Consider the following 18,588-nt stretch of genomic DNA (forward strand, 5'->3'; position numbering starts at 1 on the left):
GGCAGAGCAATCCAGTCTTCCAATTGCATGCAGTTTCTTACCCATCATTTTGGCTGCAATCCCATGGGACCTTAGAAGGCGGCACAGAGTAATGGGTTTCCCCAGATTACTCCTCTCTGGTCAGAAAGGGAATGGAATCTAACAGGAACAGTTTTCTTGAACCCATCCTAACATCAGGGCCTCCGACTGTTGTAGGAAATTTGAGGAAACCCACCATTCCTGGATTTGCAATGTGTAACAAACCTATGTATTGCCATAGTAGGACCTCTGTGGTTCGTAACACATTGCCCAGAAATGGTGGGTTTCCTCAAAGTTGATAGTTGAGAAACATCAACATTTTAACACAAATCAACCTAGCAAATCAAAAACACCCTTAGACATCCTGTTAAATCAAAGAAACCACGTTCTAGTTCACAACTGAGTAAGTTGGGTGAACCCAGCCACCTGTGGCTTATTCATTAATATAAAAAGGTAAAGGTTCCCCTCGCACATATGTGCTAGTCGTTCCCGACTCTAGGGGGTGGTGCTCATCTCCGTTTCAAAGCTGAAGAGCCAGCGCTGTCTGAAGACGTCTCCGTGGTCATGTGGCCGGCATGACTCAACGCCAAAGGCGCACGGAACGCTGTTCCCTTCCCACCAAAGGTGGTCCCTATTTTTCTACTTGCATTTTTTACCTGCTTTCGAACTGCTAGGTTGGCAGAAGCTGGGACAAGTAACAGGAGCTCACCCTGTTACGCGCCACTAGGGATTCGAACCGCTGAACTGCCGACCTTTCCATTGACAAGCTCAGCGTCTTATCCACTGAGCCATCACGTCCCATATTCAATAATATACAACACGCCTATCTAGATGGAGGCTAGAGTGGTGCAGTGACTTAGAGGTGGAGCTCTGGCCTCACAATCAGGAGGCTGTTAGTTCGATCCTAGGTAGAGGCAGATATTTCTCTGGGTACATGAATGCTGAACAAAACTCCGCATTGGTGACAGGAAGAGCATCCGGCCATTAAAACACTCTGCTAACTCCATTCAGTTGCCCAGACTCCACCCCCTGCAAGGGATTATTGGGGGGGATCATTAAAAGGAAACTGATGATAGCCAGATGGAGGCTCTACTTCTCATGTGGAGATAAACCAAGGCTTGTTGTTAACCATGATTTGTTGACGCATCAAGCCTTCCAAGTTAACAAAAAGTTAATAACCCATAAAAGCAAATCCTGATTTGTTTGTGGGGTTTTTTTGCCCCCCCCCCCCCAGAAGACTGATCTCCTATCTAAGAAAACCTGTTGTTTTTTTTTTTAAAGACCGTTTTCTGAGCTAACAATGGTTTTTTTTTAAATCCTGGTTCGGTTTCTTTCTTGGGGTTATCGCAGACTTCGAGCCGAAAATCAAGAGCCGGACGGGATTAAAGGCCCAGCAGGTCAAGGCGGCCTAAATAATGTAATTATTTGGTTGGGGTACCTAACCCTAACCACCTCCCCTTGGCCCAGAAAACTAACAATTCCCGTAAAAAATCCTTAATTAACGTGAACTAACTTGCACCGGCCTGGTTGGGATTAACTCCTCATGACAGGCTCAAATTCGCTCCTCCTGAAGAGACGAGAAACCGACGGGATAACGATGAGGAAAAGCGGCGCGTGACCTCTTTTGCCCGGAAACACTCTAATCTCTTCCTTTTAGGCCAATGGCTTAAATTTAAGTCCTCTCTGGCCACAGGAGGACCGCCAAATCTATGACTTTAGACCAATGAGCCGGGAGACGAGCAAGGCGCATGCGTCAGTCATTTTTTTTTTTTAAAAAAAATCCTCCCTCCTCTCCCCCCTCCTCTCTCTACGTAGCCTTGGGAAAGTGAGCTGAGAAAGCGTGAGCTTTTCGTCAGAGTCAGGCGGTTCGGTTTTTTTTTTGGTTCAGTCCGTTTCCCCTATCGGCACATTCGACATCCTCTTTCGGTCGCCCCCCCCCCCCCCGCCCGGTGGTTCCTTTTTGAATTTTACGTTTTTAAAAATTCGGTTTCAACTCTCCGCTCTGGAAGGCACCCGGGGGTGGGATTTGAGCAGCGCTTTTCTTTTTTTCTCGAGACACCTTCTATGAAAAACCGAAAGTGCGGAACGGAAACTCAAACCCAGGCGCTTTCACTCCCTGGAGTCGGGAGGGGAGGTGGTGGAGGGGGGGGGGGGGCGGACGATCGGGGAGGGCCAGCCAGGAGGAGGAGGAGGGACCACTTCGCTCCGCGCGCAGGCTCGCAAAACCCATTCGCTGATTCGCCAAACTCCCACCGGCCGGGTGAAAACTAGAAAGAAAGAAAAAAAAAAACCGCGGGACCCTCCTTAAGGGAAAGACGGGTGTGGGGGCAATCCGAGGACCGCCTCTGGATTGGGAAGAGGAAGAGCGGGAATTGAAAGCCGAGCCACTGTCGAAAGTGCGTCGGCCGATGCGCAGGCCGCAAGCGCACTTAGTCCTGGCGGCGGCGAAGGGGAGCGGCGTCTTCTTTTGCGTCCGCACCTGCCTGAGGCGGCGGTGGCGGCTGCAGCGGCGGGCCTTGGTCGCTGCGCGTACCGGCTGCTCCTCCGCCGTTCTCTCCCTCGCGAGCGGCTTTGGGCCTCCCTCCTTCCCGCCTGCCCGTCCTCCTCTTCTCCCCACGACTCCCGGGTGCGTATTCCTCCCGGGAGGCCTCTCTCTCTCTCTCTCTCTCTCCCTCCTGCCGCCCCCCCCCACCGAAGAAAGTGGGGGAAGGGGGGGGTCTCGAGGCCCCGCTCCCTGGGAGGAAAGCCTTTTGCCTGGACGGGATCCTCTCTCTCTCTCAAGCCGCTCCCGGAGCTCTTGTTTGTTTGTTTTATTTTTATCTGGAGGGGTTCCTTCTCTGTACCCCTCCCCCCGCTTTTTTCCTCCCCAGAGACCCCCCCTCCCTCCCTCCCCCCCCTTTGGACGGTGAACCCTTTTTTAAAATATATATTTCTCTCCCTCCCCTCCCCAGACTGACTCCATACCTCGGAGGCGATCATTTATCCTCCCCCCCCCCACTTTTCTTTGCACGTGCATGCTTCTTGCAAAAAGCAACGCCTCCCCCTCCCCATATTAATTTTTTTTTTTTTTAAACCCTTTCTGCACCAGGAAAGTTTCTGCACCCTCCTTGGTGCGTTTGGTTTGGCTGCTTCTGACAGCTTGCGGCTTTTATTTGTTTTTGTGGGCCTCATGCTTGTGTAAACTTTTCATTTCCTCTCTCTCTCTCTCCCTCTTTTGCTAGGAGAGAAGCCTGCTCGCCAGACGGATTTTTTTTTTTTAATCGTCCGATGTTCCGGCTTATGCATACCTTGCCTGATCCTTTTTTTTACTGGTGGGAAGGATAATGAAACCGTATCGTTTTCTCTTGTTTTGCAGGCTAGAAAGGCATTGCTGGGACCTGTTTAATTATCCTCAGCGGCTCCCTCATAAATTCATCCCTCTCCCCAATCAGAGCTGTTCCCTCGATGCTGTGTCTCTCCTAGCAGGCACTTTCTTCTAATCGCAAACAAGAGTTTTACGTAGAGAAAGGGGGGCCTTTGCATTCTATCTGTTCTCCTCCTCTCCTCTCCCCAATTTCTTTTAACCTTCACTCATGCTTCATGTAGCAGCTTCCTTTGATCCAACAAGAGCTGGGTCTCTTTACACCACTGCTTATAGGGAGAAGGCCTGGAAAACGTGAGAGCTTTTCCCCACCCACCCCCTTTCCTGAAGGAGCAGGCAGCAAAAGATAGGAAGGGAAGGTGAGTTCTGGTCCGTAAGTAATGACTCCGAAGGACTCATGAGAAGGGAAGAAGGAGCTCCCCCTTTGACAGACACCCATCTCACCTGCCTGGCTATGGAGTGTGTGCAGGTTTCACCTGTGCAGCCACAAGGCAAAGCTGCTGAGGCAGGGGACCGTGTGCTGCTGCTCCTGCCCGCCCCCTGCCGTGCGGAAGGAAGAGGAGACCCTTTTGGGGGGCTCTGACCCTTGGCCTGCTTCCCAACTGAACAATAGCCAAGATGGCGTGAAGACGTTTCAAGACACTACAGAGTTTTGTTCCAAAAGTACAGAGACCCTTCCCTCCCTCCAGGACCATCCGTACGTCAGAGATACTGTAGAGCGTTGTACCTCCTGTTCTTTAAAGGAGGACCCGAAAGAGACCGGGAGTTGCGATGGGGCAGAGGAGGGCTTGAAATCGTTGGGCGCTTTGAACCACCTGCAGGAACGGTCACCGGTCGACGAAGTGGCCGACGGCGGCAACACTTCTTTGGTTGCAGAACCTCTTGGGACGACTGCTCAAGGATGCCTTAGGGACAAGGAACGGTCTGCTGCTGAGCAAAATAACCATTTGCATGACAAGGCTGAGCCCTCTTCTCAGAACTGCTGTTTAAACTTGGAAGCAGCAAGTGGGGACACACCAGCAGATGACCTGTTAAGTCAGGGTTCTCCATCTGTGGACGAGGGGAAGCTTAAGCCCGGGGCGAAGCACGTGACTTTCCCTTCCGATGAAGACATCGTATCTGGTGCCTTGGAGCCCAAGGACCCTTGGCGGCATGGTAAGCAAAGACCCCCTGTTCCCAATACTCCCTTCTTGGGGCTTAACACTCATCGTGATGACGATGATACAGTCTGTTCAGTCAAGTCTGACTCTTGGTGATTCTAAGGGCCAGGTTTCTCCATGTCTTCTGAACGTGCGCCGTTCCTTTGAGTTGTCCTATGCCCTGGCTGGTGTCCGCTTTGATGGTGTGCAGCCCACACTGTTGTTTGACAGCCTGGTTTCCTTTTCCCACAAACTCTTCCAAACATAATTGCTTTCTCCAGTGAATTTTCCCCACATGATATGGCCAAAGTAAGTGAGATGCAGTTTTGTGATCCCCCCCCCCCTTCCAGTGTCATGCTTGTTAGTCACGCTTTGCTGTCCAAGCAGGAGCCTTCTCTAGCACCACGGCTGAAACCAATTCGAATCTAAGATAGTTTTGTTTTTTTGTTTTGTTTTGTTTTTTTTTAATTTGATTTATATGCCGCCCTTCTCCGGAGACTCAGGGCGGCTTACAGTGCGTTAAGCAATAGCCTTCATCCTTTTGTATATTTTATACAAAGTCAGCTTATTGCCCCCCACAAACTGGGTCCTCATTTAACCTACCTTAGAAAGGATGGAAGGCTGAGTCAACCTTGAGCCTTGGCGAGATTCGAACCAGCAGTAAATTGCAGGCAGCTGTGTTAATAACAGGGTGCTTTAAACCACTGTAGTACCAAGGCTCCTGTTAAATTTGATGCTTTGCTTGTCTTGCAGTCTTTAGGATTTTGCAGAATGTTTAAGTTCTCATTCAAAGGATTTTTATTACGTATCCTGAATTGGAGGCAAGAGGGAGGAGAGAGGGAGGGAGGGAGACCTTTTGTACTCCACTAACAGTAAATCATGATTTATTTGCACTTGATTTTACTGGGCACTTTTCCGCTGAAAGGGCTTTGAACCACATGGTCTAATCAGGGCTACCATTGCAGAACAGAAAAATCCTATTTAAGAGGGTACATGACAAAATAATGAAGCCGACTTAACTGTACAGCAGTTAATTAAAAAAACAGCCAATCGCCAGGCAGGGAAGGCTCTTGAAAACAGACTTTTATTGAGTAAAGCATAAAGGGAGGCAAACTGGCACGTCTCCATACGCTAAGAATTGTAGCTGCTCTAGTGACAGTATCATGAGTTTCCCAAAAAAAGTGTCAGTTCAGGATTGTTCAGGTTTTCAGAGATGCAATAAGGTTGCTGACATCTGTTTTTAGCAGATTTAATTTACCTGAATCAGGTTAAAAGTGGACATGGTTTTTTAAAAAACTCCAAATGTTAGTAATCTTAATTTTACCTAAGGAGACTGAAATTTCATTACTTCACAGCCAATAAAGAAATGCTTACGTTGTTTCATGTAAATACATGACAAGGAAAAAGAGGTTTCTTGTTTTTAAATACCCTAATTATCCATTTTTCTAAAATATCAATAAATGCCATTAAATTATTCTTTTTGAGAAAGGCTTGCCGACAAAAGCACTGCAGGAAGTTTTGTTTTCTCTTCCAGACTTTGGAGTTTTTACTTTCCCTTCATATGAACAACAACCCTGAATTTGTGGGTGTATCTTAAAAATCTATAACATGAATGGTTGAGGCAAATTTAACCGCAGAACGTCTTGGTTGTCATGCACTCAGATTTTTGAGATTGTAATAATAAAAACAATGCTGCATTAACGTTTTAATAAGATCTAGTTTGATCTGTGTGTGTGTGTAAAGTTTCAATAACTTTGTCTATGGCTATGAATGTCCCTATTTAGCAAAAAAAATTGCCTATGAATGATTTTTTAACGGTGGGGAGGATGAATCCATGGCTTAGGGAAATATGGTGCGGTTGCACAATATAGTCACACGATCTTGTGTTGTTTCAATCACCATTATTCTTCCTGCCTATCTTTTTCTATAATTTCTAATATAGATTATACAGGTAGTCCTTGACTTAACAACAGTTCATTTAGTGACCCTTCGAAATTACAAAGGCACTGAAAAAAGTGACCTATGACCATTTTTCACACTTACGGCCACTGCAACATCCCGAGGGTCACGTGATCAAAATTCAGACGTTTGGCAACTGACTCATAGTTATGACGGTTGCAGTGTCGTAGGGTCATGTGATCACCTCTGACAAGCAGAGTCAATGGGGAAGCCAGATTCACTTAACAACCGTGTTACGAAGCTTAACAGCTGCAGTGATTCGTTTAACAACGAAAAACGTGGCAAGAAAAGTCGTAAAATAGCGCAAAACTCAACTATCTCGCTTAGCAACAGAAATTTTGAGCTCAATTGTGGTTGTAAGTTGAGGACTACCTGTAACTACAGAAAGCTCCATTGAACAGTTTATGGTATTTTTATTGAGATAATTAACAATACGTATATATCTTTTCTTAAAAGGTAGAACATCCTTTGAGATCTGCTTAATTCTTGGTAACCTCTTGGGTATATCCATATATTGTTTTTCTAGAAACCCTGCAGAAGCAGTTTGACATTGCTGTCTAGAATTTTTTTTTTGCCTAAAATGTCCCAGGAGTGAACCCCAATCCTATTGATGATGCATACTCTATTAGAATTAGTAATAATTTTATTTTTCCCATTTTCAACATAACTGATAATGCAGGTAGTTGAAACAGTGCATTATTAACTATTTTGGAAGTGTACTGTTGCAAAACGAGATTTATTTCAGGCTGCCTAAATACTTTTATAAAAGGATCACATTGTTCTTCTTGTTTTGGTCCAGATCCTTGAATGCAAATTTTATAGAATTGTGTGCAGGGAGTGTGTGTAGAACAGTAATGTAATTTCAGTAATGTAATGTAATGCAATTTCCCTTTGCATTGGAAGCGCTTGATCTCTGTCAAAAATCACAAGATGTTTTTCTCTCTTGGAAACCTCTAAAGAACTTGTAGCTCTAACATTATGTGTGTGTAAGGGTAATGTTGACTTTCCTGAATTTCTCTGTGATATTTTGAGGATTTTCTGGGCTGGGGCTTAGGCTCATTCTTTAGTTGCATCATTAGCGTGTCCTGAGGCAATCTGGAGTACAGTATGGAAATATTGTTGGTCAGGTTCACTGAATTCTTTGTCTTGAGATATAAACGAACATGTGGGAAAGTTAGCTTGAATGCATTGACGTTTGTCAAGCACCAGGAATGCACATTTCACTACAGATTTCTGAAAATGCAGAATTTTTTTCCTATCAGCTGACTAATAATCCTATAAGCACCTTAGTGTTTGTTGCTTTCTTTAACCTATAGATAGCTAGGACCTAGGAGAGTTGGGTTGGGGGAGCAGGTTCAGAATCTCCTCCTCCTCCAACTCCCCTCCTTTCTAGCACTGATGATGTTCTTCCCTCTCGCCTTCTTTTCTCTCTTTTTCCCTTTGCTTCTCTCCTCCTCCTCCGTCCTACCCACCCATCTTTTCATCTCTGTCACCAAGTATATCTAATCTGCTAGGGATTGTTTGCACTGCAAATCCAGAGTTTTCTGAACCAGACATGGTAGACGAAGCTAATGTCATGGCTTTCCATGAAACCACATAACAGTAGGGGTATTTTTGGTCTGTACCTGTCAGCGGCACCTGTCTTTTAAAGAACCACCACGCGATAGGTTAACGTCTAGATTTATTGAAGTCCGTAGATGGCATCCGATCGGACCCTGCTGTAGTTCCTTTTAGATGCATGCCTGGCTCTTTGCACCTAGAAATCCTCCGCTGTCTGCATTTTCAACAGCTCTCTTTATTTCACTAGCACGCCTTGAACTAACTTTCTTAAAGTGGCAGGAGTGCTGTACGCCAGGGATCTCCAATTTTGGCAACTTTTAAGACTTGTGGACTTCAATTCCCAGAATTCCCCAGCGGCCATGTATGGGAATTCTGGGAGTTGAAGTCCACAAGTCTTATAGTTGCCAAAGTCGGAGAGCCCTGACGGATGACGGATCGTCATTTGGAACACAACACACCAGATATCACAGTTGTCGAAAACTGAAACGTACAATTTATTGATATCGCGGTACCAGGAGTCACCAGAGTCGAAGAGAAAGAACTGGAAAAAATCATGAAATATCGCGACCTGGCCATCGAAACTACGCAATTATGGATGAAACATGTCACAGTGATACCCATTGTCATCGGGGCACTTGGTACCATGTCCAAGAATTTTATAAGATACATCAACAAATTGAAGCTTCCTGCAATAACACCAGCGGAACTGCAAAAAATTGCACTACTTGGAACAGCGTATATTTTAAGAAGATCCTTGGTTGATACCTAGGATGCTGGCAGCAATCCGTATCAACCATTGGCACCAGTCAATGGTATTTGGGATGCATTTTTGAATGTCCAATTGACTGAGTTTCATGTTTAATGAATAAAAGAATAATAATGATGATGATGATGATGATGAACACCTGTGTTTTGGAAAAACAAAACCCAGATCCCACAAAATGCACAAACCTCCGTGAAATGGATTATATAACAAATCAACAACACTCCCCGAAAAATAGAGAATGGGAGCAGGGACAAAGTACTATCTCTCTTCCTATTTATAGAAGGTTATCTGTTCTCCCCAAAGGGATTCTTATTTAACACAGGAGACCAGCTCCAGAGCTGTTGATAAGCCTAAAATAACCGAGTAAGGAACATGTTTTGAACCGCCTCCTCTCCTGGAGGCAGAAGATAACACTGGGATTCTCTGGCCATGACTCTTTTAAAAAGTTGGAGCGCGGAAGACAATTGGTTTGGTGCCCAGATGGTTAATAAGGAGAGCCAGACTTAAAAAAAAAAAAGGAACTGGAAGAGGTTTTGAGACATGCTCAAAGAATAATCCTAGAGACCAGATGGCTGTGGCAAGTAGGTGGAGACCCCTGAACTAGAGAGACCCTTTGAGGATGAATCACATGAGGGGGGAAAACCCCCCCCCAAATTTCCTTAGTTCTGGAGCTGCTTGTTGGGTTTTTTTTCTTTCCTTTTTTCTTTGCCAATACATTCGGAGTTGCTCTTCTACCATTCCATATCTCCCTTCTTCCACAACAACCATTCCTCTCCTTCTTCCCCTTCCCTCCCTCCCTTCTATTCTTTTCAACTTTCTTCTTTCCTCCTCCTTCCCCTTCCTTTCCCCTACTCCTCCCCTCTTCCTCTCTAAACCTCTCTCCTACTCTTATTTCCCCTCCCTTTCTTCTTCTCCTTTTCCCTTTCTTCTCTCTCTTTCTCTTTTCCTCCCTTCTCCTCTCTTCCTTCCTCCCTTTACTCCTCTCTCCCTTCACTCTCGTTGCACAACAAGCCTTCTTGAGCTTTTCCGCTCCTCACCTATAATAGGATAATGGGATTGCCCTGACATGCTTTGAACATCCACGCTTCTCAATGTTGACCACTTGAAAAGGGGATTGACTTCCAATTCCCAGCATTTCCCCAGCCAGCCGTAAAAGACTGGGGAATTCTGGGAGGTGAAGTCCACAGCTCTTAAAGTGGCAATCCAACTGGGGACCCCCACATTTACCCCTGATTTACATTCCAAGAAAACTCTAAGTCTCTCAGAATGATATATACACCAGTGTCTCTCAACCTCAGTGACTTTAAGACAGGGTGGACTTCAACTCCCAGAATTCCGCAGCCAGGAATTCTGGGAGTTGAAGTCCACCCCCGCCTTAAAGTAGCCAAAGTTGAGAAAACCCTGATTTACAATAGCGGCCAAAATTGTGGAAACCTTTTGGGAAAAGTGTATTTTCTAAAACTAGCTAATAACACCACTTTTTTGGGGAGTAATATCATAAAATTATATATCAATGGAAAGATAATTTAATCAAGAATGTAATGCAATAACTTTTATGAAGGATTTGCTATTAGAATAGCAGTTACAGTAGAAAGAAGAAAAGTGAAGCACGTAATAAAAACGAGAGATAACAACAATTATCACCCTGTCAGTTAATACTTCGTTGGGTAACTTTTAGCATGAATGACGGCCTTACAATGTCTTCCCATGGAGTGAGCCAAGTCTTTTAGTTCTGCAGCTGTTATATTGTGAAACCAAGATTGAAGGATGGCTTCTGTTAACTGGGTTTTATTGCTGGGTCGCTTCTGACCAACAAGTTTCTTTAGTCGGCTCCATAGATTTTCAATTGGGTTAAGAAGGTCTGGGCTATTTCCAGGTCATTCCAGCAGTGGACTAGGACTATCTTGAAACTCCAAGAAAAAAAAAGGTGGTGGGATTAGCCATCAAACCTCAAAAATACACTTTCCCCAAAAGGTTTCCACAATTTTGGCCACTACTGTACATACGATATAGGGAACAGCAAGTTGATCTTCACAATGTTATTGTGATCTTGGGAGGGGAAAAAAATAGCAGGATCTCAGATCCTGCTTCTTTTTCCCCTGAGAAATTATGAAAGAAAGGAGCAGATAGATGCCAGGTGGAAAGCTGGACCCAGAAGCTAGGGTGTGTGTGTGTGTGTGTGTGTGTAAACTACCTTACAGAAGTAGAGCTGCCACCATCTTGCAAAGTTAGCCTGGGAATAAAGCAAAATTGCTTTTGCTGCCTGCGATAAGGGGAAAGAGAGAAAAAAATTTCCTGCTTTCCCTGCCACACCCTTTGTTGTTTCAGTGCAGAGGGAGGGGTTGAATGCTGAACGTTCCTGGCACACGATGCAAATGGTGGATGACAAGAGAAGTCAAAACGCTTTCCTTCTTAGGTCTTTTGCTGGCCTGTCCAGAAACTCATGAGTCAGAGTCATTCACTCTCCTGCCAGGCGGCAGCCTGGGCCCCGGACCAGCTGCATCGGCCACAGGCAGACAAGACACGGGGGTTTCTCTCCCAGTATGGTTCGGTCACGGGGTGCGATGGCTCAGTGGTTAAAGAGACACTGAGCTTTTCAGCTTTCCAGGGTGTTCGAGACCCGAGCGCTGTGCGAAGGGGTGAGCTCCCGTTAACAGGTGGACCTGAACTTAACCACCACAGAAGAGCCTCAGTTTTTTGTTGTGAGACATTTGTTAAATGTCTTTAAAATTAAAAAAAATGTTAAAAATTTAGCTCCATTTTACAAACTTTCCTGCTTTGTCAAGTGAATCCCTGCCGTTCTTAAATTCATGACACTGTTGTTAAGTGAATCTGGCTTCCCCATCGACATTGCTCGTCAGAAGGTCGCAAAAAGGGGAAATCACACGACCCCGGGACATTGCAAAATGTGAGTCAGTTGTTAAGCCTCCCCAGTGTAAGTCACGTGACCATGGGGGAATGCTGACCATGGTCCTAAGGGTGAAAAAACAGCCCTAAGTTCCTTTTTTTTTTCAGTGCCGTTGTAACTTCGGTCACTAAATGAACTGTTGTAAATCGAGGATTATAATGTCCGGGTGCCTCTTTTTTCTCCACGCCTGTCAAGAGCTGCTAGCAAAAATAGTTCCCCATCCTGAAGGCTCAGCTCTTGTATCCGTGTTGTGGTTTGTTTGTTTTTTCCTGCCACGTTTGACTAAATTGATATTGGGCGTACGTGGTGAGTTGCTAGAGGAGGCGGCTATCGTGTGCCGGCTGCTGTATTAAATCTGGACTTTGCTACTGTGGTTGCAAAGCATAAACAGCTCCCACACTCTGCTCCTCCGTCTAATGCAGTGTTTCTCAACCTTGGTAGCTTGAAGATGGGTGGACTTCAACTCCCAGAATCCCCCAGCCAGCAGCGCTGGCTGGGGGATTCTGGGAGTTGAAGTTCACCCATCTTCAAGCTTCCAAGGTTGAGAAACACTGGTCTAATGTTAGCCGTTGTAACAAAGCAGGGTTCAGCTTTTAAACAATTGAAATTGTTTGCAGCAATTGAAATAGATTTGGGGCCTTTGCAACCTGAAGAAAAAACAGCAGCAGAGGGAATGTCAACAGCCAGGTTTACACAGTGCATTAACTTATCACGGTTTCTTTGAAGTCAGGCATACAGGATTGTTGCGACTTGCAAATTGTAGTTTATAGTTTAGCACAATACACGAAGTTACCCTTTAATATGCGAAGCTAAGTGACAAACAGTGGTTAGGCACAGAGGACTAGCTATGATCATCCAGCCCAGCTTTCCCGTGGCTACGATAATCTGTTTTTCTCCAGCACGCAGGCTCAGTGTCAAGGAATTGATTTAATTAAAAAAATGGAGATTGTGGCTCCGTTGGGAGGGCCATCATTTGAGAATAGCCGTGAAATTGGATTTTTTTGGGTAGAGCTACAAAGAGTACTTTATGGACTCTGAAATGGAAGCCACTTTTGACAGATAATGTGTCTAAAGCAGGTGGCTTCTTTTTCCTTTTTAATTATTTCCTGTGTTGGAGTGTCATACTGCTGAGAGAGAGAAAAGGAAGAAAAGAAGGAGAAAGAGAGAGAGGGGGGAAGAAAGAGAGGAAGGAAGGGAGGAAAGAGGAAGAAAGATGAGAGAAGAGGAAAGAAAAAGAAAGAAGAAAGGAAGGAAAGAAAGAAAGGAAGGGGAAGGAAAGGAAAGGAAAGATTAAAAAAAAAGGAAAGAAAGATTTAGCTCACATTCAACCAATTCACAGTAGACCAGTGTTTCTCAACCTTGCAGCTTTATATATAAATAAATAAATAAATAAATAAATAAATAAATAAATAAATAAATAAATAAATAAATAAATAAATAAATAAATAAATAAATAAATAAATAATTTTATTTCTATACCGCCCTTCTCCCGAAGGACTCAGGGCGGTGTACAGCCTATTTAAAAACACAAAAAAAACACGACAACAATTTAAAATTTAAAATCATTAAATAATTAGGCTCCAATTAAAATCCCAGAAATTTAAAATACCCCAATTTAAAACGTTATGTTAATAGCCCTGCCTGGCGGAACAACAGGGTCTTCAGAGCGCAGCGAAACACCCGGAGGTCGGAAATCTTTCGTATTTCGGGGGGCAGTTCATTCCACAGGGCTGGGGCTCCCATAGAGAAGGCCCTCCCCCTGGGTGTCGCCAGCCGACATAACTTGGCTGATGGCACCCGGAGGAGACCCTCTCTGTGGGAGCGGACTGGTCGGTGGGAGGCTATTGGTGGCAGAAGACGGTCTCGAAGGTACCCGGGTCCTATGCCACGGAGCACTTTGAAGGTGGTAACCAACACCTTGAATCGCACCCGGAAGACCACTGGGAGCCAGTGCAGCTCGCGCAGGAGAGGGAGGAGGAGACTTCAACTCCCAGAATTCCTCAGCCAGCTAGGAATGCAGGCTAGGGAATTCTGGGAGTTGAAGTCCGCAGGTCTTAAAGTTGCCATGGTTGAGAAACACTACCGTAGACTAGGAGCTGGGACTTATCAACCCAGGAGAGAACTGGAACATTTTAGCAGAACCGTAGAAGCCTCTTTGGTCGTTGAGCAAGGCAGGTGGTCTGGGAGAGTGGACAGAAGCTCAGCCCCTGCCGTTCTTCTCACCTGCAAAACGAGGCCAGAGTGGTCAGGGGGAAAATAACCGCTTGATATGCGGATCCTCCTGCTCTTTGTCCTTCTTCCCTGCAACGTTGGCAAATCCCCAGGAACCGGAGGCCGCAGTTGGGTTTTAAAAAGCAGGCAAGCAGAAGCTGGCCCCTTTCATTCGAGAATCCAAAGTTGGGTATGAGAAGCTTTTCTCTCGTTCCGTTGCCAACTAAGTTAGCATTTCTGGAGAAGAAAGAGCCAGGGTTATTTTGGAAGCCACAGCTTTGCTCTTTCCACACTCCGTTATTAAGGCTGCCTCTGCCGGGTAATTGTGCACGGTCTGTGTATAATGTTGTGGCTTGGATCACCCTTGGCTGGGGCCGAAGGGTTGCTTTCTCTCCCCTCCCTCAAGTGGGGCCTTTGCAAAAAACCACAGCTGAGTCATGTCTGCTCCTGACAATTTCCCTGGGAAGCCTTATGTAAGCAAGCGGCTCCCAACATGCTCAGCTCAAGAGAGCCTGTGGGCTTGGCCGAACAACACTTTTGAGGTTTTCAGCAGGTGTCTGTCTTTGCATGCCTTCGTAGTGTAGGAGTGTGTAGTTTAAAAGTTTGCCTGCAACCCTTTTGGGTCTCGAATGGGACCCAATAAACCGTAGCTTTGTCCATTGCTTCCGTAAATTGCAAATTGTGTTATACGGAGCAAGAGATTCAGACTCCCAAACTTGAGGAAATGAGATTTTAAAAAGTTTTTTATTATGATTTTATATTTGTTTCATCCTGCCTTTATTAGTTATATAAATAACTCAATTTGGCAGAAGTACTTAATATTCCTTCCTCCTCCTATTTTCCTACAACAACAGCCATGTGAGGTTGGTTGAGCTGGGAAAGAGGGATTGGCCCAAAATCACCCTGCTAATTTTCATGCCTAAGGCGGGATTAGAACTCACCGTCTCCTGGTGATTGGCCCAAAGTCACCCAGCCGGCTTTCGTGCCTAAGGCGGGACTAGAACTCACCGTCTCCTGGTAATTGGCCCAAAGTCACCCAGCCGGCTTTCGTGCCTAAGGCGGGACTAGAACTCACCGTCTCCTGGTGATTGGCCCAAAGTCACCCAGCCGGCTTTCGTGCCTAAGGCGGGACTAGAACTCACCGTCTCCTGGTGATTGGCCCAAAGTCACCCAGCCGGCTTTCGTGCCTAAGGCGGGACTAGAACTCACCGTCTCCTGGTGATTGGCCCAAAGTCAACCAGCCGGTTTTCGTGCTTAAGGCGGGACTAGAACTCACCGTCTCCTGGTGATTGGCCCAAAGTCACCCAGCCAGCTTTCGTGCCTAAGGCGGGACTAGAACTCACCGTCTCCTGGTGATTGGCCCAAAGTCAACCAGCCGGCTTTCGTGCCTAAGGCGGGACTAGAACTCACCGTCTCCTGGTAATTGTCCCAAAGTCACCCAGCCAGCTTTCGTGCTTATGGCGGGACTAGAACTCACCGTCTCCTGGTGATTGGCCCAAAGTCACCCAGCCGGCTTCCGTGCCTAAGGCGGGACTAGAACTCACCATCTCCTGGTTTCTAGCCTTGTGCCTTAACCACTAAACCAAACTGGTTCTCTATAGTTGCCTCAAGGGCCTGGGAATTTTAGGATTGCAATATTTGATTGGTTAGATGAATTGACCAATCCCACTTTTAATCCACTAGCAGCCTGGCAATGCTGATTGAAGGTGGAAAAAGGAACCTTGTTAGATTTATGAAAACATAGTTTATTCATTCAGAGGCTGAGAAAGGGTTAACTCTGACTCCTGACTCTTGGCTGAAATCCCAGATGGATAAACTGTTGGCTTTGGGCAGGAACATGGTTTTGATGTTGTCCTTGTTGTTTTTTTGCCCAAATCCTGAGAGCCAAGTCTGGGAAAATACCCCAAGGGCGACAACAGAGTTCCCTCACTTAAGAAGGACTGCCGGTAAAGTGGTATGTGACCCTGTTTGCATTTTTTTTCCTTTCTTGCTGGCGCTTTTTTAATTACAGTTTTATGAATTTTTTGCCTCTCTAGGAAGAGCTCCCTAAAGAACGATGCCGCAGCTAGTCCTCAACCTACGACCACAATTGAGCCCAGCATTTCTGTTGCTAAGTGAAAATTTCTTAAGTGAATTTAATGGGAGCATTTTTCTCATAGCCAGTTGAGAGCAGTTGTACAGGTAGTCCTCGACTTATAACACTTTGTTTAATGACCGTTCAAAAGTTAGCGACGCCGAAAAAAGTGACTTATTACCGTTTTTCACACTTATGACCATTTTCCGGCATCCCCGTGGTTACGTGATCAAAATTCCGACCCTTGTGCAACTGGTTCATACTTAATGACGGTTGCAGCTTCAGAGTCACGTGATCCCATTTTGCGACCTCCTGACAAGCAAAGTCAACAGGGAAGCCAGATTCACTTACCAACCGGGTTACTAACTTATCCAGCGCAGTGATTCGCATAACAACGGCGGCAAGAAAGGTCGTAAAAGGGGGCAAAACCCACTTAACAGATGTCTCGCTTAACAACATAAATTTTTGACTCCGCTGTGGTCGTAACTCAAAGACTACCTGCATATTGAAATTAGATTTTTGTAGGGCTGGTTCCCCCCCCCCCCCCGTTCTCTTTTTAACCAGGAAGCCTCCAAGGCAGTTTTTCTTGCTCTTTGTTTTGTGTTTTTTCCCCAAGGTATGACGCATCTTTTCGCCTCGTCTGGCACCGTCCCATGCACAATTTTTTTTTCAATTTTTTTTCTCCTCCCACCTCTCCCAGTTTTATTTTCTCCTTCCCAGCATTCCTGCTCCCAAGGCCCACAGCCTTTTCCTGGAAGCTTTGCGAATTCGTTATCTTCGGACATAAAAAAAAAGGAAATATGGCAAGGTTCGAAATCCTCGTTGCGTGCGGGAGAAGGAAAAAGAGCTGTATCCTATTTTGTACACCTGAACCTGAGTGCAGAATTCGTGTGGCTAACCTGATCTGGGCTGCGTGCCAGGCACAGGTAGCTACGGTAAAGGGACCTGCCTTTTCAGCCCCCGCCCAGCCTCTCATTCACGACTGGAACAACAGGGAGTAAGAGCCATCAAATGTATATGGTACCTTTAACAGTAACAGAGTTGGAAGGGACCCTGGAGGTCATCTAGCCCAACCCTCTTCTCACGCAGGAGACCTGTGCTAGGGATTCGAACTGCTGAACTGCCGACCTTTCTGATCGACAAGCTCGGCGTCTTTAGCCACAGAGCCACCTAGTCAGGCTATTTCCCAGTGAATAAACGCAAAATCAATTCTAAACTTTTCCCCAGCCTGAAAAGATTTTGGAAACGGTCGAGTGCTGCAAAGATACACTGGAAATAAAAATAAAGGCGTCTCATATACACAGACCAAGTTTTTTATGACCCAAATTTCTATTGCTAGGGAAGAGGGTTGTTAAGTGAATCACTCGCAGTTGCTAAAAGTTAGCAGCACGACTGTTAAGTGAATCCAACTTCCCCTTTGATGTGGCTTGTTGGGAGGTCCCCAAAAGGGGATCACGTGACACACACACACACACACACACACACACACACACACACACACACACCCTCAGGACACTGAAACCGTCGTGAATATGAATCAGTTGCCAAGGGGCCGAAATTTGATCACGTGACCAGGGGAAAGGCTGCTATGCCCGTGTGAAAAACGATACATCAATTTTTTTTATTGCCTTTGTGACTTTGAACCGTCGCTAACTGAACTGTTGTTACTTGAGGACTACCTATATAATATATATTTATAGTAATTACAGTAGCGGCCAAAATTGTGGAACCCTTTTGGGGAAAGTGTATTTTTGAGGTTTGATGGCTAATACCACCACCTTTTTTTTTCTGGGAGTTTCAAGATAGTCCTAGTCCACTGCTGGAATGACCTGGAAATAGCCCAGACCTTCTTAACCCAATGGAAAATCTAGGGAGCCGACTAAAGAAACTTGTTAGTCAGAAGCTGAGCACATTGTAAGCCGCCCTGAGTCTTCGGAGAAGGGCGGCATATAAATCAAATCAAAAAAATCAAATCAAAAAAAAAAAAAAAAAAGAAGCGACCCAGCAATAAAACCCAGTTAATAGAAGCCATCATTCAATCTTGGTTTCATATTATAACAGCTGCAGAACTCAAGGACTTGGCTCACTCCATGGGAAGACGTTGTAAGGCCGTCATTCACGCTAAAGGTTACCCAACGAACGATTAACTGACATGGTGATTAATTTTGTATATCTCGTTTTTTCTGCGTGTTTCCCTTTTGTTCTTTCTACTGTAACTGTTACTCTAATGGCAAATCCTTCCTAAAAGTTATTGCATTACATTCTTGATTAAATTATCTTTCCATTGATCTATACTTTTATGGTACTACTCCCCCCCAAAAGTGGTGGTATTAGCTAGTTTTAGAAAATACACTTTTCCCAAAAGTGTCTGTTCTTCAGCCATCAGGGCCCTGCAGGATTCTGCTGTTCAAAATGTTGGCCTTGTTTCATTTTACAGGGATATTTTGGCCACTCAAAGAGTCAATACAGATGCTTAGGGTCTTCCAGAAGTTCCCCAAATTATCCTTGGCCCCATCACTTCTAGAGACCGTGCCTTAGTTGCCATGTAAAGCCAGGTGTGTCATTCAGACCGACAGTTTTTGTCTACTTTTG

At 45.4% G+C, this 18,588-nt stretch overlaps 1 protein-coding gene across 1 annotated transcript in view; it reads left to right on the plus strand.

Annotated features, from left to right (window-relative positions):
• Nucleotides 1-2,587: 2,587 nt before the first annotated feature.
• The window catches only part of PPP1R37 (protein phosphatase 1 regulatory subunit 37), a 38,923-nt gene continuing 22,922 nt past the window's right edge, over nucleotides 2,588-18,588 (plus strand). Inside the window, 3 exon segments of the mRNA XM_070949282.1 lie at nucleotides 2,588-2,644; nucleotides 3,374-3,917; nucleotides 3,919-4,534. Coding sequence (XP_070805383.1) covers nucleotides 3,777-3,917; nucleotides 3,919-4,534 — 757 coding nt within the window. The 5' untranslated portion in view covers nucleotides 2,588-2,644; nucleotides 3,374-3,776.

The sequence above is a fragment of the Pituophis catenifer genome, unplaced genomic scaffold (assembly GCF_029215685.1).
Source record: "Pituophis catenifer annectens isolate HBS135680 unplaced genomic scaffold, rPitCat1.0.hap2 SCAF_9, whole genome shotgun sequence".
NCBI classification, from domain to species: domain Eukaryota; kingdom Metazoa; phylum Chordata; class Lepidosauria; order Squamata; family Colubridae; genus Pituophis; species Pituophis catenifer.